Source organism: Pyxicephalus adspersus, chromosome 12 (assembly GCF_032062135.1).
Source record: "Pyxicephalus adspersus chromosome 12, UCB_Pads_2.0, whole genome shotgun sequence".
Lineage (NCBI taxonomy): Eukaryota > Metazoa > Chordata > Amphibia > Anura > Pyxicephalidae > Pyxicephalus > Pyxicephalus adspersus.
The window spans coordinates 6,541,498-6,560,850 of record NC_092869.1 but is presented as its reverse complement, the minus strand read 5'-3'; the positions used below and the strand labels follow the sequence as shown (position 1 = coordinate 6,560,850).

Below are 19,353 nucleotides of genomic sequence, written 5' to 3'. Positions count from 1 at the left end.
GTCATTCATTATATTCAGGGAGTCAGCTGACCTCAGTTTATGGCACATACCATTGCTGAACCCAGACCTGACCAACCAAAGCAAACCTAGTGTATTTGCTTAGTTAAATCCAGGTTTTAATTTATTTTTGGCAAGGCAAATATGATTTTCCATGGCAGTATGATTTTCCATTATGTTAAAATATCATCCTTGGAAGAGAAGTCATTTCAGTCTTCTTAACCAGCAAAAATAATTGTTTTCTATATCGTAGGCATTGGTTAGCTCTGAACAAAAATATCTGAAACCACAGGAATGGGCATTTAAAAAGCACAGTCATACTGTAATGCCTCATAATCTTTATGGTCATTGTAGGGGCCAATGGTATGTAGGCACTCCAACCTTACACCTCTATATGACCAACAGTAAGTCAACCCACCTCTGACTAAGTTGAGGGGTTTCCATTGAGGGGTACTGTTAATACTACAACAACCAAAGACATTTTTGGAAGTTGTTTAACCTTCCAACAAAACCTATTGGTTTGAAGAAGGCCCTTTTCTCCTCTAGCATGACTGTGTCTCCAACACCAAAGATATAGTTTGATGAGCTTGGTTGTGGTGCGGAGGAACTTGAGTGGCCTGAGCGCTGACCTCAGTTTTTGTTTGGGGTTGTATTGAAACTCCAATTGGCAGCCAGTGTAGGCACACTGAAATCCTGTGGAAAGCCTTCCAGGCAGAATGGAGGCTCTTGAGGCCACAAAGGTTAGGGGTTGGGGGGCAGAGCTATATTAATGCCCATGGTTTTGGAATAGGATGTCCACCAACCCATGAAATAGACCTACCTGGAACTGAGTGTTTCAGATTATCAAGCTCTGGCTTGGCGATTGGTGGCACCGTCAGCAGAAAAGGTAAGTCTTACCGAATATATTGGTATGCGTGCCTTCAGCTTTATTCTGCACAACTGCTACAGAAGTAAAAGTAAAGCAAGAGATTTCTGATTGGCTCAGAGTATTCACCCCTCACCACTTTCTCTTGTACTAAGTCAAACCTACAATGTTTTTCAAAGGAAAAACATAGACAGCGGTCATGTAAAGAAAAGGAAGACCTCTGTCCTCTATGATTCCAACATTAATATTATTATTAAAAATAATAAACAGTATTTATATAGCCAACATTTTACACAGTGTTGAACATGTGCAAAATTGTATTGTTCATGTGCTAAAAAAAAGGTTCACAAAGCTCTGATTCCATATAAAATATTTTTTTTTTTATTGAACTGTTATGAAAAAACCTGGAAGTCTAAGTCGTACTTATGAATATATTACCCATTTATTATGTAGCTGTGCTGCCCGTTGTGCGCGATGGATGAATCAGATGAGTGGGAATTGTAATGACAATATCTCCTCCATTCACACTGACTGTTGTGTAAACTTCACAGCCCCCTGATGGTGACTCATGCAAGGGATTCTGGGGCCTGGGCCTTCAGACTGGAAATAAAGATGCAAGCCGTGACCATGTTATGAAAGCCAAATTTCAGACAGATAGAAAATAAACACCATACTGACAACAATTCCTAAAAAGTACAAAGAAACAAAAAGGGCAAACTGAAAGGACCACTTATCTGCCATCATTTGACTTTTGTTTTTTTTCCCCCATTGGGGTTATGACCTCTTTTGCCAATTTTCCTGTAAGCTTCACCTAAATGTTAGTGGCGGAGATAGCTATGATGTACACTTGTTAGGAAGAAGATGTTTTTGGCACGCTCGAATTCCTGATTATATGCGTGACCCGATCGGAAGTCATCTTCCGTTCTCACCAGTGATAAGTAACAGACGCACATTCCAGTAGGACTTGTACTTGTTAGATAACATTTGCTGACAATTTCCAATCCACACAGTAACAGAAGCAAGCGGATGGAAGTCACTAACTTCTGGCCGGCCTCCAATCCTGACACTGTTTGATGTCTCCGAAATCTTCTCACCACCCCCTGAGGGGAAGGAATTTTCCCTCTTTATCCTGGCTCAGATGGAACATACTTGTTCTTTTTTTAATATGGCTGGATGGATCCAGACACTTAGAATTGTCTTATTTGATTATTTAGTTTGAGTTTATTTAATACAGAACAGGTCTGATCTGGACTTCTGGTTTTCTTGAAGTTAATTCTGATTATATTTTGTCTTCTCTCCTTTTCCTTATCAACATTTTATTATCAAAACTTTTTCCTTTTCACCACATGCCTTATTTTAGACACTATTACTACGGTCTCTGTATATTGAGATCCCGTCTGCCATTGTGAAAAGGTCGAACTCTTGTCAAAAAGTAGTAGGAAAGCCTACTGTAACTCCTCATGGGAGGGAGGGGGAGGAGCTTAGATAGTCCTGTTTTCCGGTAGACAAGGAAGGGGTTGGGTCGGGCAGTAACACGGAACTGTTGGCTTTCAATGTGGCTGTTTCTGGATGAAAATGATCAGAAATGATCCCCAGGAATCTGCCACCCATGTTTTTATTCCCTTCTCAGTTTTTAGCATCTATAAAGGTCACGGAAAACAACATTATTCCAGGTGATAATGGTGATAATGCCATAGTAATGATTGTGATTGACCAGGAATAGTCAAAACGATAGTTAGAAGGTTCTCATGAACCCTTCAGGACCATGGAATTATTTTCTTCAGTCAAAGTCTGGTGAAAGTTTTCCAAAATGTCTACAAACATGGTCAGGAACATAAGAAAATTGGCAGTTGATGGTGACCCTTTAAGGATGCGATCCCATGAAGGTCTCCAATGGTTATTTTTTTGATAGAAGAATGTCATGAACGCCATGTGACAGGGAAGATCCGTGGGGGAGGGAACTGGTGTTAGCTGTTTTTACTGGAGGCTTGGTCCCATATTAAGGCATAAAAGGCTATTTGGAGCTAATAAAGAGATCCCATAGGAAAAGGTACAATGGATCTTTAAAGCAGCAGATGCCAAGTTTGGCTCTTTCCACCAGCCAAGCTGCTGTATGGGCCTGTAATGCCACCCACTGTGTTGAAGCAAAAAGCTATGGCCTCTGCCAAATTCTTCAGCATCCAATACCTCCAGGTGCGTTAGATGCTTAGTCTCCAATGGGCTCCATAATTCCGGTCGGAAGGAGCAACCACACCACATGGCATTACAACCACCTGGAAAATCTGGGTGCTAAAAATTTCTGCCAGAGTCAATATATACAGCGCTGCGTAATATGTTGGCGCTATATAAATCCTGTTTAATAATAATAATAATAATAATATATAAACAAAAGTCAATCTGGATACAAGACTGGGAGCCAGTTTCGGCTTTTACAGGAAAACCCATAAATATAAAAAATGTGAGGCCATTTAAAGAATAACGTGATTAAGCGTGAAGCCTTTGTCATGTATTCTCTGCAGTAAAAATGTTGAGTTTGGCTTTAATTCCTATTGTGCAGGTAGGGCATGTTGGGGGTTTGCTAAATTTTATGTCATAGAGCAGCGTTGTGCAATGCTAATAATGTGTATTGATCTCTTGAAGAGGAGACTATACTGCTTACATACCACAACTATTCCGCCTTCTAGGTTTACATATTCCAGGCTTGTAATGTATACACTCTGCAAACAGATACGTGTGTAAATGGTGGTAAAATTGTCTTACTTCTCTATAAGCTTTAGTAGTGGCGCAGGAGGTAGGCTAGATGTGTATCCGGCACATAAAGGGTTTAAAGCTTTTTTTTGTGCTCTCTCTCTACACCCTCCCTCTTGCATTGGAGAGTTTGAATTTGAAAGGGGCCCTCAGGACTGTCTGACTGTCTCAGACTGTTGGAGTGTCTGAGTTCCCAGGGGACAGATCAAGGTTTCCTATTCCCCTCTCCTGGGTTCAGCTATCATAGAGGTTTTTTATTTTCTTTCAGCGACAGCTGTGGTCACAGTTATCGTATTGTGTGTCATTAGTGACAGCTCTTGCTATAATGCTTTGTATGTACTTTAGATTTTTAAAGGCGAACTTAAGTGACTCCATCTTGCACCGACAGTAGCAGCTTAACCTTGAAGGTAAACACAAGTACATGGAGCTACTGGAGGTAAAACAAAGAGTGGTCACGATGCTGGAAACTGAAGAGAACTTTTGTAAGATGTAGCGCTGACAAAACTGCTAAACATAGCAACACAAAAATCAACACAATTGTAAAAGCAGTACTAAAATCTGCTTATAAAACTCCAACCAAAACCAACTTTGTGTACCCTTTGTCGTCCCAGAAATAATGCAGATATGACATGGCTGTTTCTTGAAGTAGACCACCCAGGGGCCAATCAGCTTTAATAATTTGCATCATCAAACAAATCTAGTCATTGTTTCCACATTGTCCGACTCCATCATATAAAACCTTTGAATCTGAATCTTTTTCATCACAGTTGCTTTGTAGGCCAGCAAAGGCCAAGGACTCACAAAAGTCTAAATAGGCAAGCTAAATCTAAGGCCTTGCTTGGCCCTTGGAAAGAAAGACTCTCTTGCTGTTTCCTTCACTCTAGGGGGCCACAATTCTCTTATTAGAGAAAACTCAAGAAATACAGCCTGTTCCAAGACAAACTGTCCTTGTCTTATGTTTTACCATGTAGTAATAGAAACCATTTATATATGGCATGGGCAAGTCTTTAAGTCTTTGCAATATAAAGTTTATACTTTTGATGGTTTGGTTTAGGCAAAGGCAACATGGCTACCATGTAGTAATGGAAACCATTTATATATAGCATAGGCAAGTCTTTAAAGTTTAAAAGAAAATATAAGGTTATAAGAAATCGATTGGGATCTGGTCAGAAATCCCACTCCATTATTGCAATAGCTCCAGTAAACTCTATCTCCTCCTTTATATACGGCACTTCAAGGCCAAAACACTTGAGTATACCAGTCTTCTTTTCTCAGTTGACTTATTTCCTGGGTATACAGATGCTCCTCACCTAGCATTTTCTTTTTTTGTCTTCGAAAACATTCAGACCTCAGGATTCATATTAACAAGACTTCCTGTAATCTGGTTTTCTGCTGCTAATTAGCTGTTTGTAGCCTCACTTCTGAAACTTTATAGGACATTTACTGGTATTTTGGCTGTGCAGTACCAAACTGCTGTCAAAGAACCCGCAAGAAAGGGGCATTTACAGGCCCGTTATTTAGCAGGATACATTAGGGAAAGGGCTCTTGGTCTGTATCTAGCTTGTCTTCTGCCAGTGGCAATGTGATCAAGATTCTGCGACATGATGCCAATTCTGCTCGTGGCAACGTGGTTTTGACTTGGCCTGTGGCAGCGTGGCTTTGTTCCTGCCCAATGGCCCCAATTCTGACAAAATGGTCCCATTGCCAAGTACCACTTGGGTCCCAATATGGCACCACATCTACTTTCAATATAACGTCTATACTTTTGATGGTTTAATTTAGGCCAAGGCAACATGGCTACCATGTAGTAATGGAAACCATTTATATAAAGGGTATTCTTTAAGGTTTAGGGAAGTCCATTGGGACCTGGTCAGAAATACCACCCCATGAATAGCTGTTGTGGCATCAGATTCACGTTTATACTTTTATCTGCTCAGTTATAAGCCTGGCCATCTAAAGCATCATCATGGAAGGCACATCTCCTCCGGGACCCGTGTTTGTATACATCTGCCTCTTGATGGTGGTTATGCACAGGCCGCTTTGATTGTCTGTGATGGGGGAGTTTTGTTCTGAAGTTCACACCACTGAGAGATCTCGTTGTTCCGCATTTTAATCAGAGGGATCTTTAGCGATTTGTGCATCAAGACGATTAAAGCCTGGCTGCCCTACTTTTACCAGGGAACAGCTCACTTAACTCGCTATAATCTCTCCACTTTCCGAAGAGGGGAAAGGGAACTTGCAGACGAGGCAACTTGTGTAGGTCCCCTGTGTTCCTATCGCACTGAGGGGAAATATCGGGCATTTTTCACTAAGCAATGATAACATATAATTTGCAAATTTCCATGGAAACACGGTCTTGCCATGAGCGTTGTAGCAGTGCTAAAATTTTTTGCAGTTTCATTTCATTTTCCAAACCTGTTTTGTTAAAGGGTGGCAGCAGCTTGGAAGGGCATTGTGATCCAGGCAACACAGTACTGGTTTTGGGCCTGGCAACCCGGTATTGAGCAAACTAGAACTCAACATAGGTTTCTACAGCAGGAAAATCCAAACTTCAGCAAAGCATGGGAGGAACACTGGGGAGAACAGCCATCCAGTACACCCGGAAGTGTGTCGGATATTAAATATTCAGCTGTGGTCGAAGCTTATAAGGAGAGTAATGATCCAACTTTATCAGGGACCTTTTTTTACACTTTTATTAGTTATTTTGGACTTGCCAGCTGCAATTAGTGCTTTTTCATTGGTCAGCAAACCTCGGCTGTCAAACTGGCAGTGGAATGACAGCAGATTCAGCCAGTTACACCTATGGGCTTGTGTTTGGCAGGGGAGGAACATTGGACATTATGGGGTACCTTGCAGGTCATTAAATGCCAAAAACTAAGAATTTGGTACAGTTTTGTTATGAACAGCAATAGCAGAAGAGTTATGTATCATACCTTGTTTCACCTTGTTCTCTTACCAGAACATTTTTGTTAACTGCTTTGCTACAGGACAAGTAATGCCCTCAGATCTGCCTCTTCTTTAGGTTTAGGTGATGCTGTACAGGAATCTAATGGAGGTCATCCCCAAATCAAACGCACACTAAAGTTGAATTTGAAATTCCTTTCAATATTTTTTAAGGAAACACATTTATTGGTATTTTTAAAAGTCTGGAATTCAGCTTTAGCACAGAAGGCCTAGATTTGTGTAGAAGGTGATTCATAGACACAAGGTTCTTCGTTCTTCTTTTGGGGCACAGAACGGCTGTTTCTTCTCTTTATTTCTGCTCGGCAAGTGTGTAAATGAGGAAGCAAGCTGTTACACAGAGTCGCCCACAAGTCATACTGATTTCTAGAAATAAACTGCTGGCACACCTCCCTTGAGAGCTCTGACTAAAGAGTAATTTCCTCCAACAGTATGGATTTATAATTGGTGATATGGGTTAAAAATATGGAGGTGTCCATGGGGGAAATGACATTGCTGGACATATTACTCAAACCATGTTTTATTCTTTTAGCTCTTGCCATATTGGCACCCATTGACCAATGTCTAGGGAAGCATTGAACATTTGTAGCTAAAGGAGGGGTGGGCCGAGCAGGCTTTACACGTTGCCCAGTGGGGGTAGGAATGTATCTTAAAGTGAACATGAAGATAGAAGTTTTCTAAAGCCCAAATGAACCCTCCATGAATATTTATTCATACATTTTGGCTTTTATGAACATATAATGATTTTTGTTACCTCTCGGTTAAGGATAGGTTGTCATTGTGCCACCATCAATATTCCCCACCCATCATGTAAACTGGACTTTAGTTCTGCAATCTGACCAGTCCACCAAAAACCCTGTGTGGGCCAGAGTCATGGGAAGGACACTTGACAGTTTTAGGGCTAATAATACATATTGTAGCAGACTATTGGGGTGTATAAACTATTACCAGCCCACTTGGCCCTCTGTAGTTCCAAGGAGGGGGGGGCTTACATTGGTGGGAATTAAAATGGATGGAAAATGGTGGCTGCACAGAGAAGGGCCAAGCTCCAAACAGTGGAGCAGAACTGCAGGTAGATGGACATGCAGCAGAGACACCTTTAGTGCCAGGCTGTGGCTGTGTTTCATGATCTTTAATATGTAAAACCAGTCCAGTTCTCTAACTTGTGCAATGGCTCTTTTGTAAGATAGTTAGGTAGTAAATGTTTTTTGTTCATGGGTGGGATGGAGAATGAGGACACAATGCCACATCAGTTCCTCAACATTTTTTTTAAAAACTGTGGAGCGGTCAGGCTAATGAAATCTCTTATGATTGGTTCCTAAGTGTTGCACCATAAATGGTTTCTTTGTACCATAGAAAGGCTTGGCAGAATTAGTGACCCCGATGTCCAGGCTTGATTTGTGAAGCGTTATCTCATATCTCTTGGCTGTCATTTTTATTCTTCTTTACACTTCACAGTCCACTTCCTTTCCTTCTAAAGTTTCCAAAAATAGAAGCCGTTAATCCTCCCGGCTAAATTTAGAGTAGGCCTCTGAAGATGCTGATAGCAGCTGACACGAGCTTATAGGAGCAATCGCTGCCCGTGACAGTGCAACACGTTTCAATTATGCAGGTGGTGCTTCCAATATCATTTAATTCAGATGGTACTCGTCTGCGGCGTGCTTGTCGGATGGGGCCTCGATCATGCCGTGGTTTGCCCTTGAAGGTGCTAAGTACATTTACTGAAAATAAACAACTTGAGCCCCTTCAGCTGTCCCAGCATGCCTAGGAGATGGCAGATTCATGTCCAGTTTGCTTCAGCTATTGACGAGAAGGATAACTTTAATGCAAACTGGGCCCTGAAAAGTCAAATGTAAAACAAGACAGTTCTTGGAGTTTAAAAGACTTGAATTGGACTTATCAGGTGCATTGCAAGTAAATGGTTTAGGTATTGGCAGTGCACTACCAAAGCACAATGCAACCAAATCGTACAGATTGTTGTGTGTAGAGTTCCTTAAAGGTCAATCTGCAATAAAGTCCATTTGAGGGGCCATATTTATTACTGTCATGTAGTTAGGCTGGATATAAATTATAATATTAATAATTAATAATAATATTAATAAAAATTAATATTAATTAAGGAAGGGATTCTTCACTGTAAGATCTGTGAAAATGTGGAATCGGCTCTCTCAGGAAGTAGTTTCAGCTGCTACTTTAGATTGCTTTAAGAAAAAGCTGGATGATTTCTAGAAGCACAGAAAATAACTGGGTATTAAAGCTTTAAAGTAAAGATAACAGTGACTGTTGATCCAGGGAACATCCGATTGTCTCATGGAAGCAGGAAGGATTCTTTTCCCGTTGAAGCAAATTGTACCAAGGATTTTTTTTGCTTTCCTCTGGACCAACTATGTCCATGGGGGTTTTATATCTGGGATATGTTTATTTCCCTAGTAGTTGATTTTGATAGACTTTTGTCTTTTTTCAACCCGACCAAATATATAACTATGTAATTATATTTACATTTTTCTTTATTTTGTGTTGCATCAAAGGTTGCTGGTTGCAAGGGAAATGGAGGACCTACCCTGATAACATCATCGTATGCTTTTCTTTCTAAACAGGACAGGACCAACTTTGTTCCAGGGTCGGCATCTATTCCCAGGCCTGGAGATGGCCTGTACAGTTCTTAAATGCATACCTTGGATGCCCATATACACAAGTCTTTTAAGTGGACCTGTCATTTAAATTCACATTCCCTATTAGTCGGCAGGACACAAAGCAGCCGTATTATATTACATTATAGTGTTGAATAAAAAACTATTTTTCCTGTGCAGTAAATAATTGCAGTGAGCTCCCAATCCAAGCCATTTAGTGTGAACCTGCCAATCTTTTCTGAAGAGAGTCCATTGTTCAGGATTTGATGCTTCTGGGATTATTGAATGCCTTTATCTCTCCACTGTGGTTTCACGCACATCTTTAATATTTCATGGCTGCTTTGAAGGGACAAATGGCGATGTGGTGGGACACGTGGGCATTTTTGAGACAGTAAGGAGGCAGTAAAAGGGGCCCAAACCTGTATTATATACCATGGTTTTGGTGTTGGGATGTCCACATATTGGTTTTATGATCAGGCGTCCCCAACCATTTGCCCAAACCGTGTAATATTTTTGTTCTGTATGTTAAAAATTATCAGACGTGGAATTACAACGAGGCTTTATTGTAGCAGCCACTGACCCCTTTTCATGAAGGTTCCCTGCTAGAGCAATGCTCAAAGCTGCAGCATTGCTAATCAATTCCGCACGGTGATGACTGCGGTCAGGATGGAAGCGGTTAAACAACCCATGTGCTTTCTGGGAATCTGTATTTGGAAACAAATGCTTTATTGATGGACTATTGACCAGTCACTCAGATGTCCCACAGGGCAGTATATCACTTTGTCAACAAGAGGAGGATTATCTCCCAGGATGCACTGCTGAAATCCCAGAGCTGGAATGGCTTGGTGAGGCTTCTTGCATATATCTAACAGTCATAAATATCCTCAAAAATATTTTTGTAGCACCAGCCATACTTTATCTGGCCTCTGCAAAGATACTGGGCTTTGGGTAGGATTTATCCACCATATGTAAGTTGGTGCATCATGACAAAGGCATGGCTGCTCCAGCTTTCAGCACCGGAACCATACTCGGCTAGAGGGGTCTTTTCCAATCACTTCCTAGAAGCCAGTTACTAGAAGGGTGGATTGGGTTTAACATTCACATTGTGAGATGTGAAGAAGTCTATGGAACCATGTGACAAGGTGACAATGCAAAAGAATAACCGGAGAAAGGGACACAGCATTGTCCATAATATGAGTGACTGATCAGGGACCTTTTAATAGAAAATCACCACAAGATGTAAAAAAAATTACATTTAGGTATTTAAGGTCATATGATCTTATGATTGTTTTTTTCGATCTATGGTAAACATGTGTTTTCCTTTTACTGTACATTTTACACATATTTGCAGCATTAGCTGTCAGTGAACATGTCCTCCTCATCTAAATGAAAAGTATGACCCATCTCATGTACCGTAAAAGAGCAGCCATGTCGTTGCAGAGATTTAAGTGCATCTTCGGAGATGTGACTTTTGCCAGGCCACATAAAAGTAGGATAGTATGGGCGTCACACAACAAGGCCACACACAGCCCTGTAATGAGAATTCCTGTGGTTTGCTTAGAGCTGAGATCCTTAGGGAGGTAAAGTCTAAAATAATTGTTCATTTAAATGTAATTTCGAGAAGTACTTGGATGTTTGGCAGGTGCTTGCAGAAAGCTATGGTGTATAGTAACCCATAATACAGGAGAATGCCGGGCCAAAGGCTAAATACACACGTGGAACACATATATAGGAACTTATTTTAGCTGCCGAAGGATTCTATTTAGCGGGTCTCGTGATCGTGCCAACTCTGGCTGTGTGGACTATGCTATGGAAGAAATTATTTCTCATCATTTTCTGTATTGGACATGTGGGTGAACAGAACAAAGAGTGGGTCAATCTCCCCAATGGTGACAGAAACAGCAATACAAATCTGAAAGGAGTGCACCCCCCTCCACACCCTATCCAACCCTATCATCCCGGTTTTATACTCTAAATTTTTAGACCACCTCCTTTGTTACTCTGAAAGCACTGTGCAAAGCATTACAACACTGATTGGATCCTTGGATCTGTAAGCTACCCCTCTCTTGCCAGTTATAAGTACTACTGTGAAGCCGTACTTAGGCTGTCGAATCCTGAAGTTCATCCAGGGGTTGCTAGAGGTTCTCCCATTTCATGATGCCTGCATAGTTCTGGGACCACCATCACTTCATCAATACAATGAGGTTTTTAGTTAATTGCATTCAATCAAGGAAAACATGGAACAACTCTACCTTAGACAAAATATACTTGCCACATCCCAATATATAATATTGTTGAAAGTAGTAGTACTGGAGGGACTTTATAGGCAAAATTCATAGACAATTCCAGCAAAAAACAATGTGATTCTTATTTCAATATTTCTTTAAAATCTTAAAATGTTAAATTACATAAAAAATTCCAGAACATTGAAACAAACAAATATAAATAACAGACACATGACCTCTACGCGTTTCGTGGGACTAGTCCACTTCTTCAGAAGGAACCGGTTCAGTTTTTAAAATAGATAGCAAAGGATGAAGCATCAGTATCCACCCTGGAACCTTTTTGAGATTCAAATAAGTTGGTTTACTCTTATCTTAATTATATGGTAATCCAGGGTTAATTTATGTCCAACTTCAAGTCATCTAATGATTGATCATATATAGTTTACATCCAAAGCTTGTTGCAAAAGTGACTAGCAAACTGCAACATAGCCTAATGATTGTGCTTCTATCTCTCAAAGCAAACATGAATAACAACAGTCTGACAGCAGAGATCCCTGTGGCCTGTGAAGTCATCCTTTACCATCTCATCCTTTCTGTTTTATAAACTCTACATATGTGAGGGGAGTTTTAAAAATTGAACCAATTCCTCTTGAAGAAGTGGGCTAGACCCACGAAACGCGTAGTCACGTGTCTGGTATTTATATTTGTTTGTTTCAATGTTCTGGAATGTTTTATGTAATTTACATTTTATAGGAATTTAAAATAAAAGGAGTATTGAAATAAGAATCACATTGTTTTTTGCTGGATTTGTCTATGAATTTTGCCTATTAAGTCCCTCAAGTACTCTTTGCTTTCAATGAGGTTTTGAGTTGCCTTTAAGGTCAGTATTCTGGCCACCACCATAAGGGGGGATTTTTTCCACCAATTAAAGAGTTTTTTTTTTCCTTGATTGACTCCCAATACATTGGTTTTAGCAGGGATTCCCTAGGAGCTGAAAATTAGTTCAAGGGTAAACAGCTTGAGAAAGGCAGCTATAGATTGTTTCTTGAATGTAAGCTTCAAATCTGCTAGGGCTACTAACAACTCATCCAAGATGGCAGCTTCTTGATGTCTTTCTAAAGTTCCTTTCCCTAATTTTGGTCACAATGTCTTCTAGGTGAAGGACGAGAAAAACGGACAAGAGATTTTTGACCTCAGTGACTATGAGAAGTGTGAAGAGCTGCGGAAATCTAGGAGTCGGTCAAAGAAAAACCACAGCCGTTTCTCTCTTGTGAGATCAAAGCAGCCAGGGAATACGGTAAGTGAGGCTCGGGGATACGCATTCACATTTTGGGCATAAACAATTTGACAGGGAGATGACACCACTGTAATTCTTAACTATAAAACAGAAAATGGTGTAAGACACCTGACAATGCAATATAAATCTCTGGACTGCATGGACATAAATGCAAATACTTTGACAGGTAAAACAGCTCCCGTAGATGTATTTTTACTATAGAGTTCAGCTTCGAACCACATTGAAATAGAGATTTCCTCTATATTATTAGAGCACAGATATGGAATGTGACCAAGCTATTATTTTTCTAAGGCTCCCAACCTGATCTTCCTTGCTGTCAGCCCGGAGGAGAAGGAATCTTGGATCAACGCCTTGAACTCTGCAATCACACGGGCCAAGAACCGTATCTTGGATGAGGTAAGCGATACCCAATCAGGTTGTGTCCGAATAATCTGTCATACTCCTGCCCCACCCCCAACCTTGCCTTATCTGTAGACCCCCACACATATCAAAATAAAGAAGAACTGAACTTTTCAGGCTTTAATTTACTCTTTCATTACCAAATAAAGCATATCTAAACCCAAGAGCCAATGTTTAATGTATTCCAGCTTAGCCACCCTTAGATCTGGTGGCTGCATTCGTTTTACTATTTTTTTAAAGGGTATCAGTTCTTTTTTTTAATATTTAAATCACCCCTCTCCCTACGTTTTCATGTGGTCTTCTTCAGAGTTCAGATCTTTGTCAATCCTGATTGGCCAGACTGGAATGACCTAAATCTCATGCATGCACATGGGAATTCACACATTCCCAGCACCTGGAAATGTACAACCAACTGCGCATGCACAGCTCAGCGAACATTCAGAAGATTGCAATGGGTCTGGTATGTTAGTTTGCTTTATACTGAGCTGTCTGCTGCTCTTTTGGTCCATTAAGTTAAATTTTGTTTTAATGGCAGGGTAATATCATTTCCAGCTGGAAAATATCATAGCTACTTGCCTTATATTTTCATGGTATTCAAGATCCCATAGCTCTTTGCACCCCATGCTCTACAAGCCTCTATTTTAAGTTCTCACATCATCAGTGACCCATTTCCTCATTCTCTGGGCCAGTTTGTGATTGTTTACCCGTTGCTAAGCAATGTCATATTTGCTGCAAATAACTTGATTAATAATTTCCTAAGATCTTGTGAGATCTCCTCCATATCCAAGAACTACCAGAAAGGCATTGATGACGTAAGGGTCGGCATAAGCGACCTAAGAAGTCAGGTATGGCACTGCAGTCAGCTAACCTGCCACTGGCTTGTTCCTTCACGCTCTAGTCAAGCAATTGCTATTATTACATGATAGGTGGTATTGGCACTGTTTCCATCATACCCCAGGTGATCTGCATGTCATTGGGTCCACCTGGCTACCCACAATCCCTGTGGCAGCCATGGAATTGCTCAACCTCATGTTGGGGTAGCTTAAAGATCATGTTCTATCTACTCACCAATGGTGGGTAGCAAGTGGGTGAGGACACCAAGCAGGTAGGTGTGGCTGCCATGGAGTTGCTCAAACTGATCATGCTCAACCTGCTCACCAATGGTGGGTAGCAAGTGGGTGAGGATGCCAAGCAGGTAGGTGTGGCAGCCATGGAATTGCTCAAACTGATCATGCTCAACCTACTCACCAATGGTGGGTAGCAAGTGGGTGAGGACGCCAAGCAGGTAGGTGTGACAGCCATGGAATTGCTCAAACTGATCATGCTCTACCTATTCAACAAGTGGCGGGTAGCAAGTGGGCGAGGACGCCAAGCAGGTAGGTATGGAGCTTAGAGGAACAGTACTTGAAAGACAAGAGATAGACCTGACATAGCTGAATGTACCAGCTGCTCTATGGTGTTTCTCCATGGCAAGGCAAGAGTTCCCAGTAGAAAAATTAAACATTACTGCAGTATTTATTGAGATGTATTGGTTGTGTGGCCACTGGGCATGTATACCTTGCTTCAGTACCAAGGGTGTCTAATTAAATAGGCCTTGGTTGATGTAGGCATCAACCGAGACCCACCAACCAAGATCAATGCCATCAGGAGGCATCTATGGGGCACTGACTACTTTACCAGTGCCAGGAAAAAAATAGAAGATAATGGGTTTATCCAAAAAAAGGTACATTTTTGCAAAATTATAACCAAGGAAACCTTGGGATCTACATCAGGAAATCTGCTGAGAGTTTGGCAATTTTTTTTGAGAATGATACCTTTACGGCAAGTGATTTGACATCTTTTTCTCAATGGTTGCCGCAGTGTGAATCACAAGTCTCTGTGTTGTCTCCAAGGTTACAGTTGAAGAGGAAAGCTTTCTGGCGCATCCAACCAGGGATAGAGCAAAAATACAGCACTCGAGGCGCCCGCCGACAAGAGGTCACCTCATGGCTGTGGTAAGTATCTCCTAATTAATCAAGGCATTCTGTCGCCATATAAAACATCATTTGGGTATTATCAGTAGGTGACAGAATTAGACTTGGCACAACATTTAAAGATTATATGTGCATTTAAAGTATTTTAGGCCTATTGTTTAACTGTAAAAGTCTCCATTGTGTGGACATCCTATAGTCCTGAGACTGACTAATGTGATGTCAGCAGCCCAAGCAGACAATGAAGTGACAACCTATGGTATTCCCTATCCCTCTCCTCCTTCAGATAATATATATATATAAAAAGTTAAAGGGGAAGGAGCTGGTCCAGCAGAGACAATAGTCCCAGAAGTATAGAGGGCAAGGCATACAAGCAGGTGTGAAAATGTCTATTCCTGGTAATGTAGATTGAAATACAATTGGAGTCTGTTCAATGGCAGTAATTGATTCTCCACTTGGGAATGTTTCAGTGAATGTCAGATTCACTGCTTTACAAACCCCCTAACAATTGTGTTGTAATCTAAAATTATCCTTTAAATTTACAAAACTTTTTGCCCTTTTTTGTTTGCTATTATCGGTACTTGCTGTACAAATGAATACTGGCATTTAAATGAGTTTTAATCCATGAGTAGAGGCTTTTCCAGCCTGTGGACTTTTATTACGTGTGACATTTCCACAGTTATGAGGTTACATAGAGTTGAACTCTACATAAAACATTTAAAATAGTCACCACTGCTACAACAACAGGTGTCAATAGGGTCATATGGGCTGGTGGTGACCCCTGATCTGTAGAACAGCCTTTGACCCACCTGTCAGGTCAACTATAAACGCTTTGTGTCATGAACAACACCTCGAGTTCCCCTGTCACCTTCAGATGAACCTGTGCTAACTGTAAAAGTGGTACAATCTTCACATTCAGTCCTTCATTCTCCTATGCTAGGGGGGAATTTGGCTGTATTTGTAGAGTTTCTGATATAATCAAAATACTTTTTCATGGTGTGTAGGAACTGATGCTTTATGTCTTTCCTATTTTAGTTTTTTTGGAGAGGAAGCCTTTCTTTAAAGCTTTCCCTTTTCTTTTTGCAGGCATCTACCTCAACGTCTGATGGTATGCTGACTCTAGACCTTATCCAGGAAGAAGACGCCTCTCCAGAGGAGCAAAGTAGTTGCGAGCAAAGCTTTAGAGTGGACCTGGACAAATCAGTGGCCCAACTGGCTTCCATTCGTCGCAGATCTGACTCTGAGAACTTTAAACCTTCAGAGAAAGGAAAGTCGGAAAACCTGCATGCAAAAGAACAAATTCCTTGGGAGAAATGGGGTACGCACCGTGACTCATTTGGAAAGGGCACAACCTATACACCTCAGGTCCCTAAAAAGTTGTCTTATTCTGAGAAGAACAAATGTGCCTCCATGGAGGAGATCCTGTCCCGTTCAGACTCTTCTGGCCCCCGACCCATCCCGAAAAAAGTCCCAGAGTCAGAAAAACTTTCGCGAATACAGGAACTGATCAATCAGAAGATAGACAAAACTCAGGAACTTCTCACCGAGGTGAAAGAATGTGGGGAGGGGAAAAAAAAGGGAAAGGAAACCTCTGTGAAGGAGGACTTGGAAGAGGCCGAAAGACTTTTAGGAGAGGCCTCTTCCAACTGGAGGCAGGCCAGGAAGGTCCTGCAAGAAATTAAAGAGCTGAGGGACCTATATAAACAAGCGGACCTGCAGTCTACAGACCCTAAGCAGAAACTGAGCAGTCATTATAGAAAAAGCCTAATGTGAGGGTCACAATGTCTACCACGTCCTCGTTCCAAAAAAAAGAAAAAAGAAAAAGTAAAACAAAAAGGAATATCTCCTGCTTCTGGCTTCACCATGCAAAGCCCAAGGACCATGGCGAGCCGAAGAGCCCAGAGGAGAGGAGACAGGCTTTCTTTGGCAGGTTCCCTTGGCTTTGCACTTTTCTTAACCCTCCTCGGGGGTGGTTGTACGTGATGTAGGATGCGGCAGGCTGTGCATTATATGCAGGGAGCCCCCTGGGGGAGCTTGGGAGCTTATACCCTTTGCTTGCAGCCTGTGCATCCTGAATTTATAGGCCCCATGGCATTGGCGATGACCTGATGCCAAGGAGGCTGTGGGCATCTGGGCAAGGCATGTGGCGAAACTGTCTAGTCTTGTAGAATGTCCTATCCAATACAAACGTGCCCTTTTTTTGACTTTTCTGTTTACATCTGCATAGTTATCAGCGCTTTTATACCTTACTGCACCACTGGCACCAAACCAGAGAAAGAGAAATCAATGTCTGACCTTATTCTTACTCAAACTGTAGCATAAAGCTGTTCTGAGTATGACTATGCACTATGTACAGAGTAATCAATCTCAACATTTCCTTTATATACCAGGGTTCTGCTAACAAAAACAAGGTAGTTCTAGTCACAGTCATTAAGCCTTTTTGTAATAGGCGATGTCTGATACCATGTTCTGTAAATCATACACTGGCTCCATATTTATTTCGGAGACTGGTCCCAGTTCCACCCACCTGCGGCTGTTGTCTAGTCAAGCAGTACAGTCTCACTTCTCATCCTGGTAATTTAAAATAAAACATAGAAGATGGAAGGAGTAAGTGTGGCCCTATTGCTTTGACCAAAGCATCTCAATTGCAGTAAAAATGGGAAAGCTGGCAGGTAAAGTTGTCCTATTAATGTAGGAATGTTTATGTGAATCTGACCAATTCACACTGTAGAGACCATTTTGTGAGCCAGACAGTGAATACCAAGCCATTTTGTATGTCTGTCTGACATCTCCATCTCTTGATGCACTTTGCTCCCAGAGATTTGCATAAAATGACGCTCTAGTTTGTGAGTTGTGCACTTTAGATGAATATATTCTGGCTAAGTGCATAATGCAGAGGGTTTATTTGGTGAACAATGAGTGTAAAATGGCGTAAAAGTGACTCCTTTGTTTCTAGTCCTTAAAGCCTTCTTCCATCATTTTCATAAATTTGCTCCTGAAAGGCAAGACAGCAATCACCTTCTCTTGTAGAATCTTTTTTCCCAGACAATGTAGGGAGTATATTTGTGACCATGGGGGTTATGTAGACGCATGGTGTTCTATGCCTATATTAGCTCCTTACTATGTACTGTTGAGCATTGTGTGAAGTTCATTGGTACTGTGCTGCAAAATTGGGGACAAAGGATACTGTAAAGTACAACCAAACTTTTTAGGTCCCCATTGGCATTTTTGAAGATATGAAACTTCAATGGGCATTAGGGTATAGGGAGGGCATTGGTGGTGGAAATTTGACAAATCCTTGACCTTTCAACCTTAACTGATACATCACCAGGCTGCTGTATGTCATCCTAACACTAATGCGGCCCATAGACCCAGCTTCAACCAGCTTTTCATTGCAGTACTAACAAAGCAGAGGAAAGCAACCCACCACCATCCCTGCTATATGGATATAAATGTGAGCTGTTGGAAGGTTGCATCACAAAGCATTCAATAGCCATGGTGTCACCAATTGGTGCAATGCCAATATTACCAGGCAAAAAACAGAAATGGAGATTTAAAGTAAATCAAACCTAGGCTACGCCTGGGGCTGCATAGCAAGCACTATACTGTGCCTACATCTATCTTCACCTCACTTGCTCAATGCCATGATTCCCCTCCAAAATCCTGCAAATATATACGGTACTTAGATATGGCATTGCATGTACAGCCTCCCTGCCTTCCGCTATGCACTGCTTGGTATCACATAGAGATGGGAGAGCTTTCCTAACAAGGAATTATGGCAGTGGTGTAATGAGGTAAAGATAAAAGCAGAAACATTATATAGTTCCAGCCATACAGGGAATCTATATGCACGTAATCTTCATATTAGGGTTCAGCAGAAAGAATGGAACAGATTAGTAATACGATGTACAAAGCATTGTCCTTTATTGCAATATAAAAAATCTTATCCTTTAAGTGGTCTTATTGTGTCCTCTTTAATTATGCTGAATTTGCCTTGTGATTGGTTAGTCCCCTTTATTTTTTGCATCACTTAGCATTCACCCATTTTCATTTGGCACGTTAACGATAACGATCCCTTAGCTGGGAAATTAACGTGCCTTTGAAAAGTTGGCTCATGGCTCCTTAGCTGTTTTTTTTTGCCTTAAATGATAGTTAAGTCTGAAACAGACACTAAATAAAAGGATGTCTGTGATGTATTGTATCATAAATGAGATATTCGCTCAAGGACTTTATGCGGTACAACAGCCAAGAAGCTGGTGAA

The 19,353-nt window shown here is 41.1% G+C and overlaps 1 protein-coding gene across 1 annotated transcript in view; it reads left to right on the top strand.

The window, feature by feature from the left end:
- PLEKHO1 (pleckstrin homology domain containing O1) overlaps positions 1 to 19,046 on the top strand; it is a 31,664-nt gene extending 12,618 nt beyond the window's left edge. The window contains exons 3-6 of the mRNA XM_072427785.1: positions 12,583 to 12,723; positions 13,015 to 13,119; positions 15,015 to 15,116; positions 16,179 to 19,046. Of these exons, the coding sequence (XP_072283886.1) occupies positions 12,583 to 12,723; positions 13,015 to 13,119; positions 15,015 to 15,116; positions 16,179 to 16,865 (1,035 nt within the window). The 3' untranslated portion in view covers positions 16,866 to 19,046. The remainder of the gene's footprint in view (positions 1 to 12,582; positions 12,724 to 13,014; positions 13,120 to 15,014; positions 15,117 to 16,178) is intronic.
- The last annotated feature ends 307 nt before the right edge of the window (positions 19,047 to 19,353 follow it).